The sequence below is a fragment of the Oryctolagus cuniculus genome, chromosome 19 (assembly GCF_051225735.1).
Source record: "Oryctolagus cuniculus isolate XC-2025 breed Fujian yellow rabbit chromosome 19, ASM5122573v1, whole genome shotgun sequence".
NCBI classification, from domain to species: domain Eukaryota; kingdom Metazoa; phylum Chordata; class Mammalia; order Lagomorpha; family Leporidae; genus Oryctolagus; species Oryctolagus cuniculus.
In genome coordinates, this window is record NC_142885.1 from 52,707,391 (window position 1) to 52,729,635 (window position 22,245).

Consider the following 22,245-nt stretch of genomic DNA (forward strand, 5'->3'; position numbering starts at 1 on the left):
TTTCAAAGGATGAAATTCAAATGGCAACAGAAACATGAAAAAATGCTCAGAATCACTAGCCATCAGGGAAATGTAAATAAAAACCACAATGAGGTTTCACCTTACCACAGAATGGCTATCATCAAGAATCAAAATCAATAAATACTCTAATCCACTAATCCTAATCCACTGTTGGGTGGGAATACAAACTAGTACAATCATTATGGAAGACAGTATGGAGAATCCTCAGAGATCTGAAAATAGATCTACTATATGATCCAGCCATTCCACTCCTGGGAATTTACCCAAAGGAAATGAAATCAGCATGTGAAAGAGTTATTTGTCCCTCATGTTTATTGTAGCTTAATTCACAATAGCTAAGATTTGAAATCAACCTAGATGTCCATCAACTGTGGACTAGATAAAGAAAATGTGGTATATACACACTATGGACTACTACTGCGCCATAAAAAAGAATGAAATCCTATATCCTGTCTTTGAAACAAAATAGATGCAAATGGAAATCATTATGCTTAGTGAAATCAGCCAGTCTCAAAAAGACAAATATATGTTTTCTCTGATATGTGGCAGTTAATATAGAATACAAAAAATGTATAGGAATGAAACGGTGACTTTGGGATATGATTGTGATTTTTAACCCTTGTATATAATCCTGTGAAACTGTGGTCTTCCTCCTTTTTACTTGTGGAGTATTATGATAAGTGGTGAATTAAGCCTGCTAATACAGAGTGGATTGAAATTATCTTTGCAAAAACTGATTAAGAGAGGGGAGGGAGGGATATTGGGGGGATCAGGGGAGTGAGGGAAGTGTGGTTGTCTTCTTGGAACTGTACCTATGGAATGCACAAAATCTGTTCTGTTGATATTAATCTTAAAATTTTTAAAAAGAAAAAGATGAATTCTGTAAAGCCTGTGTCTATTTCCAAGACTGTGCCATCCCCTCTGGTTTCTTTCCAAAAAAAAAAAAAAAAAAAAAAAACCAAAAACAAACAAAAAAACAACCCCGGAACAGATTGCAGAAATGCCACCTTCCCAAGAACCAATTCAGAGAAAAGGCACGTGGTCATCTGGCATGAATGCTTGTGCTTCATCATGTTGAGAAAATCCATTCCCTGGCCATTTCCATTGCAGAGGGAAAGGGGGTTCTGCAAATAAATATTTACTCCTTCTTTTATGCCCACATCACAGGAGGGAATGTTCAGCGTCTCCCAAGGGTCATCACAACACACAGCACCGCTTCCTGTGTCAGTCAGCCCAGGGGATCCGTTTGCTCTCTTAACAAACATTTCAATGTCATCATTAGGAAGGATCATATGGCCACGAGCATAGCAGCTTGACAGAGAATTTTACTGATGTGTGTTTGGATGGTTCTTTTGAGTTTTATTTGAATTTTCGCCCAAACCTTGATATATTTTGGGCTCAAGCTTCTGGATGTGTGTGAAGTTAATTTGCATGTGTGATCTCAAAGGAGCGATTTAGAGTAGAGGCTAAGGATCAGCCTGAGCTTCCCTTGCTCTGTACCCCTTTCAGCCAGCTCAGCTCTCATGCGCCCACCCGGAGGTGGGGTGAGGGGAAGCAATGCAGATATGGGAGGGGTCCCGTGGGCTCTTACCTCTGGAGCAATGTAGTCTGGAGTTCCACAAAAGGTCTTGGTTGTCACCCCATCCCAAATGTTTTCCTTACACATGCCAAAGTCAGCGATCTTGATGTGTCCCTCGGAATCCAGCATCACATTGTCAAGTTTCAGGTCACTGTGGCAGACAGAGAATTCAGGGTTTTCAGGAAATGCAACCAACAAGTCAACCAACAGGCACTCATTCTGCACAACAGTACCAGATGCTGTAGGGGCACAAAGGAAGATGTGAACCAGCCCTTGTCCTGGGGCAACTTGCAATCTAGCGGGGAGATTAAAAAGGGGTCTGTTTTCTACATGGCTAGACATGCTAAACATCTCACAAGGACACCATAGCAACAGCTACAAGAAGCAGGAGATCCAGATGGTTAAACAAAGGGCAGAGCTTCCAATAGACAGCTCAACAAGTTCACAGAAAATGCGTGTTCTTAAAAGAACTATGCATGGACTTCAAAACATGTTTGCACAATAAATAAATTATCTTTTTAATGCCAATTTCCCACAAACTTCAAAAACATCTTCAGGAATTCACAAGGAAAATGGATATTTTGACAATTTTTAATTTTTTTACTGATTTATTTTCATTTTATTTAAAAGACAGAGAAACAGAGAGAGATCTTCCATCTGCTAGTTCATTCCACAGATGCCTACAATAGCAGAGGCTGGGCCAGGCTGAAGCCGGGAGTCAGGAACTCAATCAGGTCTCCCACATGAGTGGCAGGAGCTCAATACTTGAGCCATTCCTGCCCCTCCAAGGTGGGTATTAGCAGGAAACAGGAATTAAGAGCAGAGGCTAGACTCGAACCCAGACACTCTGATATAAGACTCTCAAGCTATGTCTTAACCCATAGGCCAAATATCTGCCCCCATGAACTTTATGAATTATCTCAAATTAGCTGTGAACAAACTAGATATGCATTGTGTTCTTATTCAGATTAAATATCGGAAAAAGACAATTAGCGGGTATTCAGATCTATAAACATGATTATTATCGATCCTGATCAGTGGTATGAAGAAACTAGCAGGGATAATGAGGTAGTAACTGGGGGAGGTTACTTTACACATGTGTCACCTGGACCTCTCTAAGGTGGGGACAGCGAGCTTTCACCAAAAGGATATGTGTTACACTTTCAACTCTTTTATTTCTATCTGTGTTGCTGAGATAGACTGGGGGGCTTGCAGAGATTTGGGGGAACTCTTGCACATCTCCAGCATATAAGATCACTCCAATACCAACACACTTTTCTCCTCCAAAAACTCCTAGTGTCAGCACTCGGCACGTTTTAGCACCAGTGAAGTGAGAGTGAGCTCTGGGGTTAGACCACCCCCGTTCTCATGGAAGATCGGGATGTCCGGCTGCCGGAGAGGTGGATCTGCTCAACCCAGAAGTCTACGTGGTGGACAAGTGAGGCTTCTTCTAATCTAATTTTTTGTGATAGCATCATTCTAACATTCCTTTGAAAAACTAACCTTTCTTCATTCTCAAACCATGTAATATGGGTGGTGCTGGTGTCAACTCGTGACTTCAGAAATAGTTGTGCAGGCCTATCCTGACTGAATGGGAAAAATGTTTACTTCTTTCTGCAAGTCATGGTAAGTGGCTCAGGATCGGGCAAGTGACTCCGTCTGAGCCAATGAAAACCATCGAGTCTGACAACCAAGACAGGGTATGTCTGACAACTTCTTTCCTATTTAACTTGAGAACTGCTTGATGAACTAGAGATCTGAATGAAGAGAGGGAGTGATTTGTAAGATTTTAAGGGACTTTATCACCATGAGGGCAATCTCTATGAAATTATAAAGCTGTACATCTTCTGCATACACGCTTTTCAAATTTGTATTCACTTACGAATTTCAAGAACTCTGTCCCAGCTGAGATGCTTGATGGCAAACAACAAGCCGACTCTGACAGTTTTAAACTGGGAAGGAATTTATAAAGGAAGGTAGGGGAGCACGTGTCCTCTCCAAGGAGGTTACGGCACAAGATTAGGTGACTATATAGCCAGAAGCAACGCCTAAGGGCAATGCAAAGCTAGCCCAGTGAAGACACCGCTAATGCTTCCCATGGACACACACTTCGCTCTGGTTCCAGGAAGCCTTCCCAGGGGCACTCTGCATGTGCCTGCTCAGAACCAGGACCTCCCTCCCTGCAGCTGCATCTGTTTGCCATTCTCAGTGTTGCCGTCTCTGCTTCCTTGGTGACTGGCTTTTGATTCAAGGTCTTGGGTAAATGTGACGGTGTCAAGTATCAGGTTGTGTGCCTGCTCTTGCAACAAGGAAGCTGTGAAAGTGCGTATCTGGCATTTTCAATCTGTACAGTCGGAGATGGTCTCTATCCTTACACACAAAAGAAAAGGGCTTAGGTGCTGACGGACTTAAAGATTGATAAATGTGCCTTTAAAAACTTGTGATGGTGGAGGATGAAAAAGGGGATTTAGACAAGTTAACAGAAAGGGCTTCAGCGTAGGTATGAGATGCTAATCTTTCTGTTTTATGACCTGACTGGTCCATGGATCCCAGATCCAGATCCACTTCCCTCTTAGATTGGAAGGGCTTCCTGAATCCTAATCCAATCGGCCGGAACTTTAATTATTTGTTTTCCTGGCTCTTCCTATTCTGGGACTGGTATTTCTTCTAATACACTTGCAGTTATATATTTAATTTTCTGGAGATCCTGGTTGGTTCTATTCTAGTGGAGGCACATTCTGCATAGGAGTTAGGTCCTAACATCAGCACATAAAGTAGAAGTCAAGCAGAGTGAAAAATTTCCTACAAGCCCTGTTTCTTTGGTTAAACATCAACTGAAGTCATTGATTTGACTTTAGAGGTCACGTCTTATGGAAGATCATGTGTACCCACCAACACCAGAAGTACTTTTAGCACAAAATGATGCATCACTGTGAGAGTCAAAAGGGAAACTGAGGTTATTAGGGGGTCCATATGCCCAATCTCACACTCTCATGGCAGCATATGTTCACTGGGGAAGGCATGGACAGAACGATCTACCGAAGTTGTGAATTCTTTTTCCCTCTGTGTCTATACCTTCACTGAATCACCCAGGCACTGGGTACAACTGCTCCTCTTCCTGAGAACAGTGGGGACTCTGCACACTCAGCCTATGATTGTCCCTCCTTCACATTTCATATCACCACTTCAAGGAGTCAGTAAAAGCCCCCAGACTCTGCAAGTTTCTGACAAGCCTCCACCTTCCATCTGTCCATTCTACCAGCACCCATAGACTCACCTCCACTCTCCACCTGGAAACTCCCAGGGCTACTCTCCCAGAGACCCATGACTCCCAAGTCACCCCTAACTCTCCAGACCCTGACCACCCAACTCTCCTACAGAATGAGCGGCAACCTTGCAGCACACAGCTCCCACTGGTCCTCACTTCTGCTTGGCTTTTCTCCATAGCACGCATCACTACATGACAGACTACATGCTGATCATTTATATGGATTTCCTCCTACCACCAGACTGCAAAGGTCAGGGCTTTTGTCTGTTTTCTTCTACCCAGAATAGTGACATGCACATAGTAGGCTTTTGATAAATATTTATTGAACAAACAGATGAAACGGACTTTTATGGCACTTCATGGTCTTTTAACTAGACCATCACCCCGGGGCCAAATGCCGTTTGGAAGTCCCATGTCCCTGCCAGATTCTCTTGCATAACAAAGCAGCCCAAGCATGCGCTGACTGTGCCATTTGCATCCATGTAGTGCAATGAGAATTGCACACCCCGGACTCACTGACAAATAGCAGCCTCGGGCTCAGTAGTCTGTCTTGCATGAAATATAAAATGGTATGACTCACACAGCCACAATCGTACACTTGCTCCTCCAAAAACCATCAAATGCCAAGTCCTGAACTTAATCCTGTCTTTCAGGGCAAGCTACTCAGAGATCTATTTCCAAATTGTAGTTACACAGCAAGAGAAAAAATTGTTTCATAATAACACGATCCTGATCCACTGCACTCTGCCAGCCAAGATTCTTTGCTTACTCCCCGAAGGTGGGCTCCACAGGCAAGAGGAAGAAGTATCGGGACCTCCTTTGGTGAGGCTCCTACCCTTAGGGCAAATAGTATCATGTTTGAGGCCCCAAACCATCCCCGGTGACACAGTCCATCAAGATCTTTCTATTGCCATATAGAGCCACCCAAACCTTGCCAGGGCAGTGGGCGATGCTGCCTGGCAGAACACATGCCCAAGTTAGTACTGGAGGATTCCTCCCCCACCAGGGATTCTAATTTTAAAAGCAGTTGACGAAGGAGGCAGGGAAGGGAGGAGCAGAGAGAGACGAGGAGATGGAAGGACAGCAGTGGTCACTTACCGGTAAATGATGCCCTTGCTCTGTAGGAAGAACAGACCGATGGCAATTTCTGCAGCGTAAAATCTGAAATTAAAGAAAGAAGGGATGGAGAGTTTCAAGGATGTTATATGCTTGGCAACTCTCAGAATTCAATACAATATTGAATTAGGCATAGGGCATGAAACTCCCACCACCAACGGTCTGCTGCTTGTCTCCAAAATTTCAAGGAGGATGAGGTGGGGGTGAATGGGGTGGTTTAGAGAGGTCTCCTTGAAGGAAAAATGGAGCTGAGCAGGGGTTCAGTAATTGCACAATGGGAGGGGGCCAAGGGATAGGATGGGCCGGATGGAGAACGACTGTTGCAGGCTATAGCAAGTTAAAATATTCTAATAATACCAAGCCACCTCTTCGGAAGGCTTATTGTCTACCTAGGGCATCATTTTAAACAAGATCTGATTTAATCCTAATAATAATCCCATGTGGTAGGTCCTCCCTGCTCTTCAAACTGAGGCTTAGAGAGATGAAGTCACTTGATCAAATAATACACGTGGGTGCTTTACAAAATTCATGGGAAACAGAATTAGAAGATAAGTTTATCTTGGTGCAAAAAAAATGTTAAATACATGCATAGGAAGGGTCTTCAAAAAGTTCATGGAAAGTGCATATACTGGAAAAAAAATATGTCTGGGTTTAATAAGTTTGCCCTAAAATTGACTCTGCTTTTAATTACATTTTTCTATGAATGCTTTGCAGTACTTTGGGTTTCAAACAGTAGGCAGATAAATGGAATTAAAAGAACGTGCATTTTCCATGAGCTTTTTGAAACCCTCTCGACTAGCTAATGAATGGCCCAGCTGAGACTGGAAATAGCATCTGTCTAAAGTATAACTTTTTACTAAAGGCCCACCCAGAAAGGAAGAGGTAGATTTTTAAAATATTATTTATTTATTTATTTATTTGAGAAGCAGCGAGACAGCGCCCATCCACGGACTCACTCCCTAAACAGCCAGAGTGGCCAGGCCTGGGTCAACGTTGAGCTAGGACAAAGCTAGGAGCCTGGGGGCAGGAATCTGATCACTTGAGTCGTCACTGCTGCCTTCAGAATCCACAATAGCGGATGCTGGAGTCAGGAGCCGCACCAGTACTGAGCATAGGCATTCCGATACGCGATGTGGGCATCTTAACCAGTGCTTAACTACACGAATGCCGGCCCCAGAAAGGTTTCGAGGGAGCTAGAAAGCCCAGTTATAGGGTCTCAAGGCTTTCTGAGCATAGGTCTTATGTGATAATCAAATTAAAGCCCAGAGCCAATTAAATGTCAGAAATCAAAGAAGAGCCAACTCAGAAAGTCCCTTAGAATTGTGCTAAGAGATGTGAATGGTTTGACTTGGAAGAATAAGAACACAAACCCTACTGAAACAGAGTGGGCATAACCCCAGCAGGTGGGAGGAGAAGTGACAGGCTAACCTGGGCAGGAGCCACCCAGCCACTGGAATGACAGGGTTGGGTCCCAGGTGAGCCCTGAGGATTCTCTGGGTTGGAGTGGGGGGCACTAAGATCTCAGCAAACTCCCTAGGAGGGGCTATCGTGATAATTCTATCACCTGCCACAACCCTGTTCACTCCCAGGGGCGACAGGTGAGTAACATGACGAGGTCTAACGAGACTCAGCTTGCTTTGTGAACTGAAGGGGACAGAAAGGACTTAGCAGGAGAAACACGTTTTCCAAAATCAGTCTCCCCATCCCAGGAGCCACAGACAACTGTTACCTGTCAACTTGGTCCTTCATGTCCTAGAGGCAATAGGATGGAAGACAGAGCCAAATAACCTGGGTCAGAATTCTTTCTGGACCAGCCTCATACTAGCTCTGGGATCTGAGCAGGTTTCTAAACCTCTGCAGTGTTCAGTTTGTGAAGAGAGGATAACACCTTCTTCTTGAGTTGTCCTCAGGATTAAATGAGACCTTGTTTGTTAAACACTTGAGACCTAGCACATAGTAAGCTCTCCACACACTTTAGCAGGTGAACAGGGACAAGAACTGGAGACAAAGAAATCACTATGGTTCATAGCCTCAGGTTCTTAGCTGGTGTCAGGAAGACAGGAAGCACTCCCACACCGAGTAGAACACCTTCCTCCCTGGCCACATATTTCGCACAAAGAAGAAGCCCAAGATGCTGCAAAATATCTGTTTGGGTAAAACCCCAAAGGAACTGACCCATTGATCTCGAGGAAAAAGCACAGCACAAGTTCTCACTTACACAGCATGAGGCTCCTTGAACCGGCCAACTTGTTGGATGTGATACATGAGGTCCCCTCCGTTCACATACTCCATGACGAAGTACAGGCGGTCCTGGAGAGAGACAGCACACGGCAGCTCAGCACCCTGCAGCTCTTCGGGTCTCCATGGAGAGCAGGCGACAGCTGGAATTTAGATCCAAACCACCACGGCTCTCTGACAGGTCCCCATTTGCTGGGCCCAGTGATTCCTCAAGGGTGACATGTGTACCACCGGAAGTACCCGAACAAGCATAAGTGGGGTTCAAATATTTAACTGATAGTAACATATAGGATAAAGCTAATTTTAACAAAAAGTGGAAAGTATTCAGTGGTGGTAACCAGCTTCCAATGACTTTATTTTCACCTCCTGGTGTTCATGTTCTGGGTTAGTCTCTTCCCAAGATGAGTAGGACTGACTTATGTGATCAATAGGATATTATAAAAATGACAATGCATGATTTTTGAGGCCAGGTCACAAAAGCCCTCACAGTGCCCATCCCTCTCTCTTGGGTCACTTGCTGTGGGGGAAGCAGACCGCCATGTTAGAGGAAATCAAGTAGTGCTAAGTAAAGGGATATTTGGTGAGGGATCGAGGCTGACTGCCCACTGCCAGTGCCAACTCCCGTGAGTCAGCCACCTTGGAAAGGGATCCTTCTGGCCCAGTCAAGTCTTGAGCTGAGTGCAGTCCCACTTGATGGCAACTTCATTTGAGAACCAAAGCCAGAGTCTTTGGGAGCTAAGGCATTCCCCAATTCCTGAGCCACAGAAACTGTGAGACAGTCAGTGCCTGTTGTTTTAAGCCACTGAGCTTTGGGGTACTCGGCAGTAGATAACCCATCCAGTGGCTATCCAAACATGAGTTACCAAAGTTTGGAGAAACAGCAGGCTAGGAGGGCATATGCAGAAGTACAGGAATTAGAATCCAGGAGAAAAAAATTTAGACTCCATTCAGGGAATTTTTCCCGTCTTTCCAGCGATATTGTAAACTTCTTCAAGCCAGCAGCTATGTTCTCCTTAGCTACATAACCCGTTTCTGGTACCAAAACCAGCACATAGTAGGCACTCAGAGAGTGAGAGACCACAGACCTTGGAGACTATATTTAAAAACCAAGGCTTGGCCTCTGATATCTGGATGCAGCTTATTTAGCAACTGGGTTTCCTCATCCGTAAAGGGGAGATCATAACAGAACCACAATGTTGCTGTTGGGGTTCAATGACACCGACGTGTGTTACGGTCCTTAGGCAGCACCTATGTGTCACTAAGCATCTCTCCTTCCCTCCAGGGATGTCGGCTAAATGAATGAATGGCTTAGAGACTTCACTCCTTCATGAGACTCTCCTTTGTCTTGCAATGGCACTGTCTGCGCTCTTTGCAGGGAGCCGAAGGCCTTCATCTTTGCAGCTTAAAACTATCACTTCCTCTAACTCACCCAATCTAAATTCAGTCCATCTGTTATGCTCCTTCACGAGCCTCTGTGGGCTTTTCCTTCTGATCTCACCATCATTTGTAATTATATATTTAACTGGATGGTTATTTATTTCAGCTATTCCTTCATACATTGAGTAAAAAGTATTTAACAGAGCCTGACGAGGTACCAAGTTACATGTAAATGCTGAAGATACAGCAGTGAACAAAACCAACAAAAATCCCTGCCTTTATCTTTCATTCTAGTAGAGGGACACAGATGAAGAATGTTATACAGAATGTCAAGAGGTACTAATTACCATGAAAACAAACAGACAGGGCAAGGGGGATCGGGAGTGCCAGGCAGATGAGATGGGACAAAGCAGTCCCAATTTCAACAGAGTGCTCAGGATAAACCCTCTCACTGATGCTAAGCAGATATGTGAAGGAAGTGATGGACGCAGCTGTGCAGCTCTCTAGGGCAAGAGCTTAGTGCCAGATACCGGAAGCAGTATATCAAAGCAAAGGGTCCAGGGTGGGCGCTGTGGCGCAGTGGGTTAACGCCCTGGCCTGAAGCACCGGCATCCCATATGGGTGCCGTTTCGAGACCCGGCTGCTCCACTTCCGATCCAGCTCTCTGTTACGGCCTGGGAAAGCAGTAGAAGATGGTCCAGTGCTTGGGCCTCTGCACCCACGTGGGAGACCTGGAAGAAGCTCCTGGCTCCTGGCTTCGGATCAGTGCAGCTCTAGCTATTGCAGCCAATTGGGGAGTGAACCAGCAAATGGAAGACCTCTCTCTCTCTCTCCTCTCTGTGTAACTCTGACTTTCAAATAAATAAATAAATCTTAAAAAAAAAAAAAAAAAAGCAAAGGGCCCGAGGCGAGAATACAACTGTTGTGCTGTAGGAGCCACGAGTGCCTGGAGAAGACAGAGAAGGGACACTGGGTAGGAATGAGGCCAGAGAGGTGCTGAGGGACTCCACAGGCTAACACAAAAACTTAGGGTTCGGCCGGCGCCGCGGCTCACTAGGCTAATCCTCCGCCTAGCGGCGCCGGCACACCGGGTTCTAGTCCCGGTCGGGGCGCCGGATTCTGTCCCGGTTGCCCCTCTTCCAGGCCAGCTCTCTGCTGTGGCATGGGAGACCAGGATAAGTACCTGGCTCCTGCCATCGGATCAGCGCGGTGCGCCGGCCGCAGCGCGCCGGCCACGGCGGCCATTGGAGGGTGAACCAACGGCCAAAGGAAGACCTTTCTCTCTGTCTCTCTCTCTCACTGTCCACTCTGCCTGTAAAAAAAAAAAAAAAGAAAAAGAAAAAAAAAAAGAAACTTAGGGTTCGTTGTGGAAGAAACTAATGCCAGATACGATTGCAAGTTCCACATAGCCAGCGACCATGTCAAATTTGCTTACCTCTATGGATCTGCACCAAGACTGGCTAAAAGGAGCCCTCAGTGACCCTTAACCAACTGAATGAATGAGTGATCCGAAAGGCAAGCAGCAGGTAGTGGGGCCTCCAAAGCACCAGTCCCATAGTCGGAACGGAAGCCCTGGCTCCACACTTTCTAGATGCCTAGACACTTGGAAAGATTACTGTAGATCCCGGAGCCTTGATACCTCCACTTATAAAATTAGGATAATGTAATCCTCCGTCTCTGACAAAGTGACTGAGGGGCTCCAATAACACACGTTCTGTGCTGCAAGCCATGAATGTGATGGAAATGAGATGTCCCATTTAAGCCAGATCAGAGCTCTTCAAACTCAAGTTGTAGCTCAACTTAATTGATCAGTGAATAAATCTGAAGGATCATGACCAACTTTAAATGGGAAGGGAGGGAGGAAGTAAAGGAGGGAGGAGCGAAGGGAATGAGAGGGAGAATGGAATAGAAATGATCAGAATATTTTTCTCAGAAGCACCATTCAGCATTCTTCAGTGAAATCTGTCTCTTGGTTATATTTACGTATTAGTGTAACTGGTATGAAATGCAAAGGTGGTTGCAAAGGTTCTTAGTAGGAGAAATGTGGTGGGGAAGTGACGTGCAGGGCAAAAGTTTCCACCTTTGAAATCGGTGTATGACTTGCAGCCTCTCCTCACTCTTACTATCTGTGCAACACTGAGCAATCACTTAACCTCTCCCGTCTCCACCTTTCTCTTCATCCACTTGCTGGGGTGTAAAAACAAGACGACTTATGAAAGCTGTCCCAGGTGATGATGACCATATATACAACAACGATTCCATTCACCACTTAAGACGTCTCCCTGACTGTGCCCATGTGTAGCAGTCATCTGAACATTTGCCAAATGTGTATCCTGTGCCTGATAATCATAATAACAAAGCTACCAGCCTTGGGGTTTTTACTGGGCACCTGAGTTAAGTATGGTCTATATTTTGTCTTGCTTATTGTTTTAAACAACCCCACGTGACAAGCCTTTTCATTCTTCTCCTTTTAAAGACATGGGAGTTAGCTGAATGTCAGCAAGAGCAAATAGCTTGCCAAGGGCAACTCAGCTAGTAGGTTGCAGAGCTAGGATTTGAATCTAGACAGTGTGATTCCAGAGTCTACACGCACAGCCTCTCCTGCCGCCTCCAGGGAATACATCTTGCATGTAGGCTTCCAAGCTAGAAGTCAGATGAATGTGTGGATGTGCCTTCCCCTCCAAGAGCTTCCTGTACAAGAAGGCAGAGAAGAAGAGATCCAGCCATGGATCAAGACAGCAACTGGGGAGCTACAGAAGAGGACTGCAAGTTTGTAAATCTAAAATTTCGTAAAATTGACTTGAGGAGGACAGAGAAAGAGAAAGGGGAGGGGAGAAGGAAGGGGGTGGGGAGAGAGAGAGAGAGAGAAGCCTTATCCACAGACTACTCAAATGCCCACAAAAGCTGGGCCTGGGCCAAGGCTGAGCTAGCCTGAAGCCAAAAGCCAGGAATTCAACCCAGGTCTCCTAGGTGGATGGCAGGAATCCAACTACTGGAGCCAGCACTGCTGCCTCCCAGGGTCTGCATCAGCAGGAAGCTGGAGTCAGGAGCCAGAGCCATTTTCAAACCTGGATACGCCAGTGTGGAATGAGGGCATCTTAGCTGCCAAGCTAAATGTTCACCTCCTTTCTCAGATGGATACCACTTCACCCTCTCAACATCCCTCAAGAGAGGCGCAGAGTTCCAAGGGGCCAAGGCACACGCGGTTTGCAGAAAGGTCACAGACAAGGTGTTGGTGGACAGTAGAGAGTAAGACAGAGCTGCCGACACTCAGCCCCTGGTTATTTTTTTTTTTTTTTTTACAAAAAACAAGCCTAAAAATAGCATCTGTCTTTGCTGCACATTGAAGAGAACCAAAACACTTGCTTTTAAAATTATTTTTATAACTAGCAGATGGCATCGGCCACACAGAGAGAAGTGAGGCAGAGAATTCACTGCCTTGCTTTCTGCTTGGAAGAACTCAACTTGCCCCCCAAACTCATTAGTGGGAATCCCAACATTGGGGATAGCTCCACGGTGGTAATGCTTCGTGGTCTGTTTCTATCACTAACCATCTGCAGGGAAACCCCAAGATCCACGGTCTCTGAACTGGGCCGAGGCCAGCTTGGGTCCATCAATGCCTCAGCTTCTCCGTGCTATGGCTGGCATCTCACTGTGCTTTCATTTCTGAGCCAGGCTCTATTCCATTGCCAGAGATACTGCTGTGAATAATCCATGGTGCCCAGTGTTAAGGACTCCCCAGAGGACTCTCCAGATGAGTAGACGAGTACAAACGATGATGTTTTCCAAAATGAGATAGGAAATAATAGAATGCATATGTTTTCACCTTTATACTTTTGTGTTCATTTTAATGTGCATTGTGAAAAATGAAACTAAACGCTTTCTTTAAGACCATGATTTTATGGCTATTATTGCGGCAGGGGCAGATTGAAATGTGTAAAAGAAGGCCCCAGCAGGGTTAGAGTAGGCACTACACAAGGTCATTGACTTCCAACGCCCTTCAAGACCTTTACCAAGTTTGTCGGTCTCTTCTACTAAAATTTACTTACTCTGAAAATATTCTTATTAATTTACCTCTTTTAACATAAATGCAATTATTTGAAAATTTTAGAACTTCACAACCAAAGTCATGAATGGAAATTCATGATCTCTCTCAAAAATAAACTCCTATCTGGACTCTATCTTCTCTATGCTATAACCAGTCTGGTTTTGGAGTAGCAATCCTTGAAGTGATATATTTTTTAAAAATATAATTTGTCTGTATACCACCAAGTTCATCTCTCCCTCTACAGTCAAGAGCATCAGAATTTGGAACACATTGCCAGAGGCAACCTGGAGCTAATCTTGAGCTCAGGTGAGTTGTAGAACTTTCTTTTTTTTTTACAGGCAGAGTGGACAGTGAGAGAGACAGACAGAGAGAAAGGTCTTCCTTTTGCCGTTGGTTCACCCTCCAATGGCCGCGACAGCCAGCACACCGCGCTGATCCGAAGCCAGGAGCCAGGTGCTTTTCCTGGTCTCCCATGGGGTGCAGGGCCCAAGCACTTGGGCCATCCTCCACTGCACTCCCGGGCCACAGCAGAGAACTGGCCTGGAAGAGGGGCAACCGGGACAGAATCTGGTGCCCCGACCGGGACCAGAACCCGGTGTGCCGGCGCCGCAAGGCGGAGGATTAGCCTAGTGAGCCGCGGTGCCGGCCTTGTAGAACTTTCACTGAGTACTTCTGCAAGTCATGGTATGAGGCATTGAAGGGGCAAAAGATGCTACTGACTTGCCCTCAGAAAATTCTGAATCTCTGTTAAAAAAAAAATACAGCTAATTCAAACCATAATTTAAAACATAACATGATCAAAGAAACTGTGTAAGAGGCACAAAGAAAGAAAGAAAGAGAGAGAGAGAGAGAGAGAGAGAGAGAGAGAGAGAGAAAAGAGAAGAGAAGAGAAGAGAAGAAAAAGAAAAAGAAAAAGAAAAAGAGAAAGAGAAAGAGAAAGAAAGAAAAAGAGAAAGAGAAAGAAAAAGAGAAAGAAAAAGAAAGCTATGGAGGTAAATGGCCCCACCTACTGCCTCTGATTCTGTAATTATTCCCCTCCATGGCACACAGATCTGGCTTTCTTCCCTACTTTTCCTATAAAATGATCAGAAGCCCTCAAAAGAGCTTTCTTTTCATCACATCCAGTGGTTTTTGATTAGGGCTTATTTGTTGGGCTCTCTCGTGTCAAAATCAGAAAGTATTTATTGAGGATAGACTGAAGATCTGGCTTGGCTCTCTCCTACTTGCTCAGTTTTCCAAAGAGGACTTGTCACAGCTCCGAGCTTCAACCCTCATCTCCCTGGGCTGATGAATCTTGACTTATATTTCTATCCTCTCCCTCTCTCCTGAGCTCCCGTCAGCTCCAGCTGGCTACAGGACGTTTCTACGTGGGTGTTCCGCTGTCAACTCCAATTAAAAGCTCAGAAAGGCAAAACTCACCATCTTTTTTCTTCCAACTAGCCAGTCTGCTTAACTTTCAAGAGCATCTTCCAAATTGTCATTGTTGAGATGCTTTGTTACACCCTTACCCTTGTCCTCTGGGCTACCACAGTTAATTTTAAATTCTCTTTCTCTTGGGCCTCACATGCCATCAGTAAATAAATAAAATGAAAAATCTGTTTATCATCACATTGTGCAAAATGGCTAGACAGGATTTCCCAAGTCTGGAGCATGAGTGTAAGTATAGCCTGATTTAAAATGATGATTGGATGGCATACACTGAATTCACCTGGGGCTCCGTGGATGAGGCAAGGTGATTCAAAGGGACAACCTTCCCCCAAGACAGCCGAGAGTGGACTGTGATATAATGCCTTTGCTACTGCTACGGGGACACCTGCCACTTTTAATAAGATAACAGGGACATAGAAAACCAACCATGTGGGCAGCTCTACATACCGGGCTCTAAGGTGAGTCGCAGAAAGAATTTTGTCTATTTAATGATCTTTATTGATTTTCCAAGCTGGTCAGTGAATTTATCCTGCCTACAAAATGTTCTTTTATTGCTCACAGCCATCTGGTTCTCTCCAAAGAAGCTGTGTGGTGGCTTTGGCATCAGCTAGTCTTGGGTTCGAGTCCCTCTTAGCCTGGACACTGGCTCTGAGACGTTGGGTTAGCTACATAAACTCCCTACACCTTCCCAAGGCCTTCTCTTTCACAGGAGTGTGACCAAGATACATCAGATGATCAACTCCATGCAAATTCACAGAGCCTCTCTCAAGTCAAGTGTGCAGTCAAGGACAGGCAACCACACACAGCTTTTCTTTCATGTTGTTCTATAGCCTTATAATCACCGGCACAATCAAGCAATAGGTCCTCTTCCAACATTTTTTTTTTAACTTTCTAAAACTTGCCTTTGAGGCAGATGCAAAAGCTCTCAAAAGGCTAGAATCACCTCTCCTATTCCTTGGAATTCCACGGACCTCTGCTTATTGAACAAATATACAAAGGCCATCACTAAGAAAGCAGAGAGAGCCAAGCTGTGTGTACTCCTACCGGCCCCATGTCTACCTGCCTGGCTTCTGTTCCTGGTGCCTTTCCTGCATTGAGGATCTTTGGATGGCTTTAGTTGACTGAAGCACAGACACCCTTGAAGCAAGGTGTGCACCCCTAGCAGGGATGGGGAACTTTTTTTCTGCCAAGGATCATTTGGATATTTATAACATCATTTGTGGGCCATACAAAATTATCAGCTTAATTAAAAAATTAGCCTGCTTTAGATTTACTGAATTTCAAGTCCCACCTATGTTTGCCTTGGCAGGGCCAGACCAAATGATTTTACAGGCCTTATATGGCCCGCAGGCCAGATGTCCCCTGCCCCTACCCCTGCAAGAGGCTGTTCTTCAACCCAGTTAGTCTTGCTGAGTTTAAGACGGCACCTCCCAATTGACATGAGCACCAATTACTCCCTACCTATAGATAGAATCCTTCTTTGAAGGCTCCTCTTGGATGAGTAGTAGTCAATTACTAGCTGGTTGGTTAGGAATGAATACCTGACCCAGGCTCAACCAATCAGATTCTCTTTCCTATGACTATGAGTGGGAACTCAAGAAATTTGGGGGATAGGCAAACTGGGGGGACCCAGGAAAGCCTTGCTCACCACAAGCCAAGAGAAACAAAGAAGGCAAGGAGGAAGAAACAGAAACCTATCCCAGACTGTTTTAAAGTTACACAGTCCAGTTTCTCATGAAGCCCAGGTATGCTTTTGCCTTTGGATTGTTTCATTCCAATCAAATGGTGTCTCCTCTCTTCTGTCTCTCTCTTTCTCCCTCTCTTGTCCATGAGCTGGTTGGGTGGCGGCAGAAAGGAGTGTTCAGTTTCTCACAACCCAGTCATTGTGGAGACACGTGCCAGCGCCTCCCACAGCAGTACCTTAACTACAACCACATCCTTGGCTACCGCTACCAAGCCAGGGCTGACTCTGAGTTGCCAAGAGCCTTTGGGCGCTCCTGGGGCACAAAAGACATGCCATCAGGGGTCAACTCCACAAGCGAGAATCTTCTCATCCCCTCCCTAGCCCTGCTTGCATTCTGGATGGATGCTATTCCCAGCATGCCTTGCAACTGAGTTATTGCTGGGCCATGGCAGCAAATTTGGGGAGGAAGGAACTTCTGTCCTTCAATGACTCATAAAATCTAATTCTATTTAAAAAAAAAAAGAGGTGCATATGTTCAATTGAAAAGAAAACAGTTAAAATAGATGTTTTGCTGAAGAAACTTAACTGCCTGTGCCCACTGGCAGTTGGGAGATTGCATGAATGTGCCGGGCTGACAATTGTCCCTGAGAAAAACTGCAGAAGGACTGGAGGAAATAGAATTCTTTCATGCCTATGCAGCAAGGCTTAGCTCCAGCCCAGCTCTAATAACACAGGTAACCCCCACCGGATGTTTAATATGTTTTATTCGCCACCCCTTTTCATCTGCACTTATGATGCCCACTGTAAAGATGATGAACCCAGCAGTAGCACTGTTACGTGAGCTCCTTGAGATGAGGCCGTCAGTGCCCACAGGTGCAGACCAGGCAGCCGAAGACAACGGACGCTCCCTTTGTGCCAGCAGGACCATCCTTCCAAACCCCGTTTGCCGGAGGCCAATTCATCCAACGAGCAATTCTTTGAGAACTCAACCCCCTTCAAGAGGTGTTTGCATCCATTTGGGTAATAACTTTGCCATCTTGTGGCATATTTTAAACAATGTCTGAACTGCTTTATGATAAGCTGAAGTAATACAAATTCAAGAGGGTGGCAATTACCCATAGATCCCTCCCTAAAGCAAATCAATACTTTCATCTATGCCCTCTTCCGATTATTTCCTCACCTCATTTGCCCTATTAACATCTCATATTAGTTTATCACCATAAACAAACTACAGATTTTTAAAAAAACCCAACGCAAGGATGTTTCTGTTACAATTTTGCTTCTCAAATAACTTTTTTTTTTTTTTTGACAGGCAGAGTGGATAGTGAGAGAGAGAGAGAGAGAGAGAGAGAGAGAGAGAGAAAGGTCAAAGAACATTTTTAAAAATCAAATCTTTCTCATTTTAATAATGACAACAAGTATTCTGTATATACCTGGCTGTCTGTTTCACTTTTATTATCTATGTTTGGCCATTTGAAGGATTTTTTTTTTTTTTAATTTATATTAAGGGTCTTTTATCTTCAAAATTTGAAGTCTCTAGCAAGGAAAACATATCAGATTTACAGCATGTTATACTAGATTTGTCAATGTTTAAAAGATTGCTGATTCATAAAGGAATTCTGGGTCACAAAATACAAAATGACAATCCACTCGGGCTACACCGGCCTCCTCCCTGCTCCTCAAACACAGCAAGCATGCTCCTGCCCCGGGCATTCACACTCCCTCTTCCTGCTGTCTGCATCGCTTTGACCCCAGATAGCCACATGCCTCACTCCCTGCTCGCTGGGCCTCTGCTCAAATGTCATCTTTACCAAGGACAGCCTGCCTGGACAATCCCATCAGATACAGCCTCTCTCTGCCTCAGTGCAGCCATGTCCACCCCCGTCCATCTGGGAGGCTGTTGTAGTTTACTGTCGGGCTCCCCCATCACAATGCAAATTCCACAGGAGCTGGGATTTTCTCTCTTTTGTTCACTGGGGTGTATCCTACACCATGCTGCAGCTGGAGCCTTGGCCTAGGGTTAAGGTTAGGGTTAGGGTTAGGGTTAGGGTTAGGGTTAGGGTTAGGTGGGGCATTGGCAGCAACAAATACCCAATAAGCATCGGTAAGAGAGGTCTTCAAAAGTTCATGAAAAATGCACATCAAGAAAAAACTGTGTACAGATTTCAAAAAATAAGCCTTATCTCTTAATTCCACTTTCCCCACAAGCTTTTTGAAGTGCCCTTGTACCTCTCTATATTGGCTGTAATGCTGACTCTTGGGGTTACTGCCGGCTCTCCAGCCTCGCTGCCTCCTTGGGGACACTCCAGGGATCAGGAACACGCAAGGGTAGAAGATGAGCACAAGTCACATGGCCATCTTCAAGGGTCTGCTCCAGAAAAGTGTGCTGCCTTCCTGCTCAGCTTAGCCACGACAGCAATTGTTTGCCCCAAATATAGGCAGTGCCCCTGAACTTAAATAATCACTCCCACGAACAGAATCTTACCCAGTTCTCACCATACCCATGCAGCGTAAGAGGGGTAACTCTTCCATGGCAGAAAAAGCAGCCAAAGAAAGGATCGCTAGGAATTCTGGGCTCTAGTCCTGGGGTCATCACTTACCTACTGTGTACCCTGGGCCACCTCATCTTTCTGGGGGAGAGTTTTCTTCAGATATAAATGTGCATAGCAACCCTCATGTAGGGTGTTCTTTGGAAGAACAGAAACAAGAATGTGAAGTTAAGGTGCAAAGGTAGGATAGCAAATGCATCCAGGTTAATGGTTCTGGAGTCTTACAACAAATGCCGGCCCCCTCTGCAGTTCTCTGAAAGCCAGCATCCTTACCTATAAGTTGAGGTTGGTAACAGTACACAGCCAACCAACAGAGGTGTTGGGATGACACAGCTAAACGAGACGCCTCTCTCATTGCCAGCTGCTGCTTTTTGTTCTTGTTTGAATCCCATCCATCTTGGTGGTCATCCTGGTGGTGACTCGACATGATGAGATAACAAAAGCTTGGGATCTGAGTTCAATGGGCTTGGGACCCAGTGCATGTCTCGGGTAATATGCACCACTGACCCTTAATCTTTCACCTGCGAAACAGGATGATTGATAATCCCCTCCGCCATAAGTCTGATGTGGGGCAGGAAAGAACTGGTGTCTTTGACGACCCACACACAGCAGACGCCCAGTGAAAAATCAGTTCCATTCTAGAGATATGAGCACTGATCTGTGATTTTACTTAGCAGTGGGGAAAAGATCAAGGTCAGGGGCCAGAGCTGCGGCGTAGCGGGTGAAGCTGCCACCTGCAGTGCCAACATCCCATATAGGCGCCCGTTCAAGACCCGGCTGTTCCACTTCCAATACAGTTCTCTGCTATGGCCTGGGAAAGCAGTAGAGGATGGCCCAAGTCCTTGGGCCCCTGCACCCTCGTGGGGAACCAGAGGAAGCTCATGGCTCCTGGCTTCAGATTGGTGCAGCTCTGGCCATTGCAGCCATCTGCAGAGTGAGCCAGTGGATGGAAGACTCACTTTCTCTCTCTCTCTCTCTCTCTCTCTCTCTCTGTCTGCCTCTCTGTAGCTCTGCCTTTCAAACAAATAAACAAGTCTTTAAAAAATACATCTTAAAAGCAAACAAACAAAAAAAGAGAGCAAGGTCAGGTATAAAGGCTGGCAGATGGGGATTCTGACCCCAGGGTGTTGGGTGGAGAGGCAGTTGGGTGCTCCACACTCAAGACCAAATAGTGAAGCTGTTCATTGCAGAGCCCATTGGAGCCAGACTGCCTGGGTTCCAATCCTGGTCCTGAAATGTGTGAGATGGGTGGCCTCAGTTCCCTCTGCTGGAATGGGGATGACAGTAGGGCCCATCTGAGTGTTGTCATGTGGCTTAAAATTGTTAGCCCTGGGCCTCCCATAGAGTAGGCATTACTATAAGTCTTTGAAAATAAGTTTAATGTATACAAAGTTAAAATACATGTGCTTAGCCAAAAAACAAAAAACCTTGAGAAAGAAATCACTTAAATGGGCGAGTTTGACTCAATGAGCCCATGTGCAGAACACAGGGGAGATGGAAAGGGCTACCAGCTCTTCTCTTAGCAGGTCTCACTTAGCCCGGGGACTTCTTGAATGCCCCGATCTAATCTCTCCAAACAACACAGACCCAAGAGACCTTGAGACCTCTGATCCTCAACCAATAAGAAATCAATCTGTTCCATCCTGGTCTTGATGGATTGGGAGATCGTGCACAGCTCTCCAACACAGGGTCTTCAGCCCCACACAAGACACAAACCCGTGGATCCCTGAAACTCAAGGCTTTCAGGGTTCTCAATGTCTCTTCCTTGCCTTGGCGCACCATTCAATGACCAAGAACTCTGACAATTTCCAGGAGAGCCCAGCCCCTCTCTCTAATTCCAGAAGACATATGAGTGAGGTATCCCAACATTGAAAGAATAGCCCCAAATCCATTCTACTTCATCGTTTTCACAACAGCAAGTTGCAAATAAAGACAATGTTCTTTGATGAATATTAATGATGAACATTTCCCAATCCCAACACATGCAAGTTGAAAACTTCTGCCCCAAGTCAACCTGGCCTCTCCCTTAAGAACAAGGTCTTTTCTCAGTATATTACAACGCTGAGATGGTCTTTCTGCTAGTGATGGCAGCGAGTCAATACAGGGACGGCCAGTGGAAGGGGGAAAGGTAGTAGAGTGAGGGGGTCTGAATGGTTAAATCCTAGTCCTATCTGTCACTGTTTGGACACCTTTAGGCCTTAATTTCCCAAGGAAATACTAAAGATTTGTCCCATTAAGGTGCATCACCTGTCCAGTCTTTGTCAACTCCCCATTTGGCGAGAATTATCATTCACTTAATAGTTCTCTTTTCATTGACTCTCTTCTTCTACTCAAATTTTATTTTAAAAGTGAACTTCAAAGCCACCACTGGAGCACAAGAGTGAACCAATTCATTATCTTGAAGCTACTAAGTAAAGCAAAAGAATCGAGTGTTTATCCTGTCTTTCCTAAGTAGCAGTCAGTTTGTGTGTTGCTGTAACAAAATACCTAAAGCTGATTACTTTATAAAGCAAAGAGGTTTTGCGAGCTCACAATTCCGACAGCTGGAAGGTATAGAGAGCATGGTGCTGGCATTTGCACCACGACTTGACAGAGAAGCAGAAAGGGACTGACCACTTGTAGAAGGGCACACCAGGGGGCAGCCTTACTGTATAATGCTCCGTGCAGTGAGCACTAACACTCCTGTGATATGGCTTTAATCCATTCGTGAAGATGCAGCCCACATGACTTAATTACCTTCTTCTGGGAACAACCAAGCTCCCAGCACAGGGACCTTTGGAAGACAAACTATATCCAAACTGCAGCCCTCCATGAACTGTACCACCAGGGAATGAAGCAAGAGATGAGAAGCCCCTCTTTATAAAGGCATTCCAATGGGTATACGAAAAAGAAAAGGTAGAATTAGGGTGCCATCATCTCATAGTCCCCACTGAATGA

General features: G+C 45.3%; 1 protein-coding gene across 2 annotated transcripts in view; it reads right to left on the reverse strand.

Annotated features, from left to right (window-relative positions):
- The window catches only part of PRKCB (protein kinase C beta), a 356,481-nt gene that overhangs the window by 48,037 nt on the left and 286,199 nt on the right, over positions 1 to 22,245 (reverse strand). For both annotated transcript variants that reach the window (NM_001101725.1, NM_001101723.1), the window contains 3 exon segments: positions 1,613 to 1,751; positions 5,967 to 6,029; positions 8,203 to 8,294. In NM_001101725.1, the coding sequence (NP_001095195.1) occupies positions 1,613 to 1,751; positions 5,967 to 6,029; positions 8,203 to 8,294 (294 nt within the window).